The sequence below is a fragment of the Clupea harengus genome, chromosome 14 (genome assembly GCF_900700415.2).
Source record: "Clupea harengus chromosome 14, Ch_v2.0.2, whole genome shotgun sequence".
Lineage (NCBI taxonomy): Eukaryota > Metazoa > Chordata > Actinopteri > Clupeiformes > Clupeidae > Clupea > Clupea harengus.
In genome coordinates this window covers 8,591,366-8,600,168 of record NC_045165.1, presented here as the reverse complement: position 1 = coordinate 8,600,168, position 8,803 = coordinate 8,591,366, and the positions used below count along the sequence as shown (strand labels likewise).

At 44.7% G+C, this 8,803-nt stretch overlaps 1 protein-coding gene across 1 annotated transcript in view; it reads right to left on the bottom strand.

Annotated features, from left to right (window-relative positions):
* Positions 1–3,008: 3,008 nt before the first annotated feature.
* The window catches only part of alk (ALK receptor tyrosine kinase), a 256,323-nt gene continuing 250,528 nt past the window's right edge, over positions 3,009–8,803 (bottom strand). Inside the window, exons 20-26 of the mRNA XM_031579809.2 lie at positions 8,203–8,389; positions 7,854–7,944; positions 7,247–7,311; positions 6,961–7,090; positions 6,694–6,791; positions 5,599–5,691; positions 3,009–3,342 (exon numbers count right to left, since the gene is read on the bottom strand). Coding sequence (XP_031435669.2) covers positions 3,237–3,342; positions 5,599–5,691; positions 6,694–6,791; positions 6,961–7,090; positions 7,247–7,311; positions 7,854–7,944; positions 8,203–8,389 — 770 coding nt within the window. The 3' untranslated portion in view covers positions 3,009–3,236. The remainder of the gene's footprint in view (positions 3,343–5,598; positions 5,692–6,693; positions 6,792–6,960; positions 7,091–7,246; positions 7,312–7,853; positions 7,945–8,202; positions 8,390–8,803) is intronic.

Sequence of the window (8,803 nt, the reverse complement as noted above, 5' to 3'; positions counted from 1 at the left end):
CCATTTTAAGGAAAACATTCTATTATTCAATAGTTTCTCTTCAATAGAAAATGTGAAATTATGAAAAATATGTAAGATCGATATCTGATATATTAAATACACGTAAAGGGTGACTTCACAACAATGTCAAAATTAGGCTGTTGGAAAAGACAGATACTGTATTTTAGACATTAGTACAGGTAATGGTTTCATAAAGTCTGCCTCTGGCAAGTATACTTACTCAACTGCTTGAGACATAGAACAATTAAGAACCAAGCAAAAGTAATTGACATCTTTTGAAAGCTTTCTATTTACATAAGATGAATTTCATGAACATTTTTACTATTTTGATATCCATCCATTTTCCAATGGTCACTCATACACAAAAATACACTCAGGGCCGATATGGACCCACTCTTAGTATCAAGATGCGTGTTCACCTTACTGGAAATAGCTTGCAGTAATCTTCCAAACAACCTGTCCATTCAGCAGTGTCCCCTGTAGACGTGTTTTAATTAATTAAATGTAATGTTGGACTTTAGTTTTTTTAAGTCCCAAAAGCTAAAATGGAGTGCTACCATTAATAATTTACAGAGCTTCCAAATAATAAATTAACAAATGAATAAATAAACAAGCAGGCAAGCAAATATCAACAAACACATCTTTTTTTTCTCAAAGATAAAAGTGCCTCCGGCATCCTGCAGTCTTGAGATTCGCAGGTCCCATCCTAGTGAAAGTGAGTGCAGGTGATTGGTCCTGACCCAATGACCCATGTCCTGACCCAACTTTCAATCTAACAGGACTCCAGAAGGGAATGATACAGAAAGCGACCAGCTGTGTTATCAGACCTGAATATTAATCGGAAAACAACAATGACGATAAAAACATTTCCAGATAGCCATTTGCAATGCCCTTATCCCCTACCAGTGAACAGTCTGATCTAGATCTATTTTTTGAAGTGGAAAGAAAAAGGCTGAGTAGAGTTTCACATCTGTAGGTCACAGGACAGGGAATAGGGGGATTTAGATGGGAAAGTGTAATAACCCTCTCTGCAAGACGGTTTGGCGCAGCTGCACAGTGTTGGCACAGGATGACTGACATAGGACTGTGATGGGGAGGCTGTTAAAGTACTGTGGCACTGTGCCCCTCCATCTTGGGCAATCTGGAGTCCTGCACCGTTCCCTTGGTTACCAGGAGCGGACGGCTTTCCTCAGGGTTCCCTGCACGACCAAGAGAAAGGGGTCTCTGAGCTCCAAGGCCAGCAGGTAGAGGAGGTGGGGGCTGAGGCGTGGGCACTGCCAAGGGCATGGGCATGGGCATGGGCATGGGCGACTCCATGGGCAGACCCTGCTCCTGATACCCATAGCCGATGTTCCCACAAGGGAAGCGGCGCAGTCTGTACAGCGGCACAGGCGGCAATGCAGCTGAATCCAGAAGCAGAGGATTCTGGGTAATACCGGGAGGAGGGGGAGGGGGTAGGAGGGGCCGGCAGAAGCCCTGTTGTTGTTGATGTAACTGGATCTGCTGGATCTGCTGGATCTGCTGCTGCTGCTGCATCTGCTGCTGCTGCTGGATCTGCTGCTGCTGCTGCTGCTGATGATGATGATGGAGCTGAATCTGCTGCTGCTTGTGCTGATGCTGCAGGCCCAGGTTGTCTGCCACTGTCCTGCCCGTGTGCTCCTGGCCTTCCCCAGGTATTCGGCCACTGCTTGCTTGCCTCTGCTGCTGCTGCCGCTTCTGCTGCTGTTGCAGGAACCAAGAGCCATAGGTGGGGTTCCACAGATTGGTGGGCTTCCCATTACGACTATCCTTCTCGGCTGGGTGGACCTGGGTAAAGGCCAGGTTGACATGGCCTCCATCTGGGGTCGATGTTGTATTAGATTGGCTCACAGAGGGCGCTGTGGTGCTGGAAAGAGACATGTGGGACAGCGGTAGGTGCTGCTTGGTTTGAGGCTGGGACTGAGAGGCCAGCACCGTGGCAGGATTGGGCTCTGAAGGGTGGTGGCTTGGCAGCAGCAAGGACTCCCCCATCTTTCTACCCTCCTCACAGGGGTTCAGGGGGGTCTCGGCTCCCTCCGGTGGTCCCTGGGCTGCCACCAGCAGGGCGGGGGTTGTGGGGTCGTCTGGATGCATGGCCACACGCTCCTCCTCTTCAGAGACGGGACCGTACTCCACAGCCAGAGGTGCTGTCACCACTTCAGGGTCCTGCAGAAAGTGAATCAGAGTCTGCATATCAGCTTCATAATTCATGTGAATCCACCCATATAAAGTAACAAACAGATAAGAGACTAACATTTACTATGCAACATGTATATCCAGTAAAAGGGATTATGATAAACATTTCAAGGTCAAAAAACATTCAAGAAAAGATTTCTTCAAATCCTCTTTTGTTGTGAATAATTCCTCAGACCCAGTACCTGGAGGCAGAAGTCAATCCTCTCAAGGATGGTACAGAAATTTGGTCGGTCTTCAGGTTGATGCTGCCAGCTTTGTGTCATTATCCGATACCTGGTAATAGAACAAAGAAACAGACACATATACGAATGCAGTAATTAATATACCATAACAACCATATTCTCCACATATCTCTAATTCTCTATTTCTCTTCACCTAGTATCAACAATGTTTGGGATAATCAAATGGTGATTTTTGAGTGTTGGGTTCATTGCTGTTTTTTTTAATAATTATTTTTATTTGGTAAGAAGGTAACAGAAAATATGAAAGGGTACCAAGAATTACAATAGTCACAAATCATTTAAGGAAGCATCCAGTTTTACAAACAAACCCATCATGTTCAGCTATCTTCTAATAATCTTCTAATAATAATAAACAATTGCTAACCATCCAACATTTGATTCCATCATCACCACACTGAACTTACACTGGCCCCGGGCAGCCCTTGGGCGGGTCCATCCGGCCTCCATTAGTGACAAACTCTAGAACCTCCTGGTTACTCCGACTGGGATAGGGCATGTAACCCAGGGAGAAGATTTCCCAGAGTAGAACCCCAAAGGACCTGCACACGACAGAACAGAAAAAAAACCAAGAGGGTTAATGGAACGCAGAACAACAGAGAAAAGAAAGAAATTGAAAATATATGGAAACTGTGTGGATGAGGTTGTTGAGGGAAGGTACTGCAAATGAATGAGATGGAGAGAAAGACTGAGCGTGCTTCAGAAGAAGAAGGAACAAAAAAAAGGGGGAGACAGTAATTAGCAAGGAAGAAGACGAAGGTTTAGGGGAGTGAAGAGTACTGTTTACCATGTATCAGTTTTTGAGGTGAAGATCCCCTCCATGAAGGCCTCGGGGGGCATCCATTTAACTGGCAGCATAGCACGGCCTCCTTTCCTGTAGTAACTCGCTCTGTTGGCATAGATATGCAAACATACATACGCATGGGTGTACAGTACAAACGCACACACCCCTTATACATTGTCCACATAATGGTCTGGGTGTCAAAAAACACACGCTGTTATGCTTATCTCTTCGGGAAGGCAAAAAAAAATAAGAAGTGACAAAGTCACTTTGTTCTCTCAGCACCTAATACTCGCTGCTCACTTAATCCTCCTTTCCATGTTCTGCACGGAACACATCTGATAAGAGGGTCTGATATCAGATCACCTGCTGATCACAACTTATCGCGGTTCATCTCGTCTGCCTACCCGGCGTGGTGCTTCCGCTCGCTGCACGGCCTCGTCGGGCCGTCACGGTGCAGAGATAAATCTAAAGAGGTGTGAGGCGACAGTAAGGCCATCCATTTATCACAAAATACATCTGCAGAGCCCGCTGCTACGTGCTACTGAACGCTTCCCCTTCTTTCAGAGAAATGGGCCTCCTCCTGCCTGGTGCTGCCATACGGCCTTTGTACATATAGATGAATGAGCTTTTCTGAACCAGTCTGTGCCTGCATCTGTGCATATGTGATCCCACACAAATATACAAGCAGAAGACTGTGGAAGGCTGAAAGCTTTAGGGACAGGAAGTAGTGTGTGTGTGGGTGTGTGCGAGTGCACGCACGTGTGTGTGTGTGTGTGTGTGTGTGTAGCTGTGTGTGTGTGTGTGTAGCTGCGTGTGTAGCTGTGTATGTGTGTGTGTGTGTGTGTGTGTGTGTGTGTGTGTGTGTGTGTAGCTGTGTGTGTGTGTGTGTGTGTGTGTAGCTGCATGTGTAGCTGTGTATGTGTGTGTGTGTGTGTGTGTGTGTGTGTGTGTGTGTGTGTGTGTGTGTGTGTGTGTGTGTGTGTGTGTGTGCGTGTGTGTGTGTGTGGTAGAGAAGCTTTATTGCGAGAGAGGAGGGACGCTGTGAGGGGTGAGGAGAGACAGGGGGCCTTGGCTGGGGGAGGGGGAAGTGTTTCACTGTGACACGCAGCTCTAAAAGGGATGCAGCAGACAGAGAATCTGGCAGAAAAATACAGTTTGTCTGCCCACTGAATCCTCTCATGGATACACACACACATATAATGCATTGATATAAAATGCAGATAACCTGACAGCAAAAGCCTGATAAGCTCCAAGGAGCCTTTTCTCCTTCCAATAAATGCTAAACAGTACATTAAAAAAAATCCTGTTTTCTTGTCATACCATACTCTCTTTCTCTCTCTTTCTATCTATCTATCTATCTATCTATCTATCTGTCTGTGTGTGTATGTATGTGTGTGTGTGTGTATTTCTTTATTTTTTATTTTATATCCTTTAATTTAACCACTATTTTGTGTTTGTCTTATTTATGTTAAGAGGAAAACATCTAGCAACTTCTCCAATGCATGACAAACAGGAAAAGGCAGTCATTGCTGCAACAGTTCCATGTCCATGCCCTCCTGTCCTACCCGACAGGGGGAATCTTCTCGGTTCCTGTCGACAACTCCCAGCAGGGAAGCCCAAAAATCTACATCAGCAATCAGACCCCTCTATTATTCACACTTCCTGCTGAAGAGGTTTGAATCTGATGCTTTTCTTTCTTTATTCCCCACACTGACAATACTTCTTTTTCTTTTTCTCTCCTTTCAATTCTTCTTGCACCACTGATTAATTCAGGTGCTCCCAGCCATAACTTAACATGAGCAAAACATCCTGACTTTAATTTTGCCGATTTTAAACACCTAACCACACACAGGCAATGTTAGGCGAAAATTCACCCTAGTTACCTCAGGACTCCGGAGCTGCATATAAGTATATTTATTAGACAAACAACAATTGCAATCGGGCTCACTCCCAGCACAAGGCTGAAAGTGAAGCAATGATAAACACATCGCACAAGGTTTATATAGACAGAAGTTTAGCGTTCAGCAGAGAAAACCACGTGGTGGATTTCTGACGTCCGAGGCACAGTTCGACCCTTCTTATCACCTCTGGTCTAAACATGCTCTTGTACATATGCAGACTAAGTGGCACCTAATAATCTAAGTTACACACACGCAGAAACACAGAAAAGCCATGTTCATGCTTACATAAGTACATGATTCATACTGTATAAGGTAATTAATAATACAAGGCACTTGATTATTATATTCTTAAGTCATTAACAGTGTTTGAAAATTATCCATCAGGCAATTGTATGGAAATGAGATTGGTCATGTACATAAAATGTGAGTATTACTTCACAGAGTACCACCATCACTGTACCTGTAGATGTCTCGTGCCATTCCGAAGTCTCCGATCTTAGCCACTCTCTCTGGGCCCTTGCAGGTGAGAAGGCAGTTTCTTGCAGCTATGTCTCTGTAAATGAGATGGCAAAATAAAGGCGAGGCTTTTTTCACACAGCCTGCCTGAGGTATACTGGGAACACTCAACTCAAACCATAAAAAACACATACATGTGCAAAGGACAGTGGGCTTATACAGATGTGCAGACAGGTCATAGACAGATGCTTGCACTCCCAACACAGTAATCTCATTCATATGCTATGAAGTCTTTAATATCTCATACTTAGAAATCTGTGTTCACTGTGCATTTCATTTTTAACCAGGTATTTGAAACAGTTACAACAGCATACATTAATCAAGATGAGAATGCCACTCGCAACAGCCTATTTCCCAAATGTGAGGCTTGAAGCTAGTTAGAGAGAAGTGGCATTATTGAGTCTGAGTAGCCAGGGGGACAAACCCTCATTAACTGAGTTTGTGAGCAAATATTTCTGTGTCTGTGTGTCAAACGTGATGGGTGGAAAGAAGAGCGTGAGACCTAAAGGAAGAGAACCTAATATTCCCAACTTGATACAACCATCCAAAATAAGTACAACTTCAAACTCGAGGAGGCCCCAAGGACATGGTGATGAATGTTAATGCATGCCTGTGTGACTGCGGATAAAGTCTCTCTTCCTTTCCGAGCCTTCGACCCAGGTGCCATTAAGCGGATTGATAATTCTTGCGCACATGTTGGGTAAATGAGTTTTAATTGGAGTCGTTTGTCTTGGTGCTAGGAAGGAGAGCTTCAGTTAGTTTAGAGGAGGTGAGGAGGAGGGGGCTTTTGGGTGGGGATGTGGAACTGTTGCTACTGTGACAACCATACTGAAATGTGCTGATGCTGCACACCCCAGCCAAGACATCAAGACAGGAACATCTGTTGGACTTTGGGGCTTGTGTGAGTGTGTGTGTTTGTGTATATATATATATATATGTGTGTGTGTGTGTGTGTGTGTGTGTGTGTGTGTGCGTGTGCGTGTGCGTGTGTGTGTGTGAGAGAGAGAGAGTGTGTGTGTGTGTGTTTATGTTCTGATACCTGTGAATGAACTGGTTCTCCTCTAAGTACTGACAGCCGCGAGCAATGTCTCGGGCTACGTTCAGCAGATCCACCATAGTGAGACTGGAGGGTTGGTCCTGAAGGAGGAGAGAAAGAGCAGACAACTTAAATACATGTTGACACATTTGATCCATCTACCACCAAAATCCATCCCTCCATCCACCAATCTATATAAGAGTTTGTGTGTTACCCCCTCAGGCAGAGCCCAGACATGCACACTTACAGAGATAATATGTCTGTTCTCACCAGTCTAGGCCTTGTTTCTCGCAAGAAGCTCTTGAGGTCACCTCCTCCCATCAGTTCCAACAGGATGAACCGAGGCAGAGCCTGCAGGCTCACACCGACACACCGCACAATGTTCTGGTGGCTGAACTTACTGTCAGTGTGACAGAGAAACAAAAAAGGGTAAGAGAGAGAGAGCAAGAGAGACAAGAGGTGTTTTTGGACAGAATAATGATTAGACGATTGTAATGAATATGACGTAATATAGAAGATGGTTTGTAATGCGTGTGCTCTGTGCTGCGAGGAACACCTGATAATAAGAGACTCCATAAGAAAGTCCAGCTCATCCTGCTCCGAGCACACCTCTGGAAGAGTCTACATTGAAGACAGGAGATTAGACAAACAGTCATCATAGATACAGCACCATACAATTACACATCTGTGTTCATTGAACATTCCTGATTTACATGGACCATTGGAAGGCCTACTTTACTGTTATGATAACAGAGGCTATTGAAATACAGACATGCACTAAACACTAATCACATTATTGACTACAAGTCACACATACCATCTCAGTCACCTTACACATGTGTATAAACAAAACTGTTTCTGTATTTATTGTAAAGCACCTCAGGGAAGTACTGTTGATGTATTTATTGTTCCTCAGGGAAGTACTTTAATCTATACCACCACACTTTGTTGAACTCTTAATATATATATATATATATATATATATATATATATTAAGCTATTTGTACTGTTTTTAGATAGTTGTAATATTGTTGTGTTATATGTTGTCCCTCGTCACACCAACAGGAGAAGCACTCCAAATTTCGTTGTATGCAAATACAATGACAATAAAGGCTTTTCTATTCTATTCTATTTCTATTGGTAGTAGTTAGACGGAAACACACCTTCACTGCCACCTGCATGGGACTAGGCTCCCCTGGGATTCCCACAGCCAGCCCTTCATATACCTCACCGAAAGCCCCGTGACCCAGACCCCTATTGACGCACATAATACACAGGAGAAGAGACAGAAGGAGGTTTACAATGACAATCAATGAGAAGGCAGTGATGGAAAGAAGTAAGAAGGACAGAGGCCAAAAGGCAGAAACAGGAAGCGGGAAAATAAGGAATAAATATGGAAAAAAAGAACAGCCACTTTGGGTCACAGGGTCTGCACACTTCCAGCATTGACAGACACTGTGACCCATATGTGGGGTCCATATAGAGGCTACGTATGTAAAAGGAATGTCTGACCTGGTAAGGGAGATGTTGCGTCGTGGCACCTCCTTCAAGTCATTGACTGAAATGGTCTTGCCTGCGAAGCAGTAGTTGGGGTTGTAGTCAGTCATGATGGTGGAGGCCCGTAGCTTACTCAGTTTACAGTCAGGACTCTGCAGCTCCAGCTGAATGGACTGCAGCTCTGTGTGCTTCCGTCTGTACACTGGACACACAGCACACAAAGTGAAGAGGAAACCCAGAGGTGACCGGAGGAACATTACACATACTTTATTTGCATTCAGCCTTTACTGGTGAATCAGTGCACACATGAGATCTGCAAATCAGTACCTATGTAACAGCCATGTACACCTGCACACACACACAACCACACACACACACACACACACACACACACAGAGACACCTACCTTCTCTCTCTCTCTCTCTCTCACACACACACACACACACTCACACACACACACACACACACACACCTTCTCTCTCTCTCTCTCACACACACACACATACCTTCTCTCTCTCTCTCTCTCTCTCACACACACTCACACACACACACACACACACACACACACACACACACACACACACACACACACACACACACACACACACACACACAC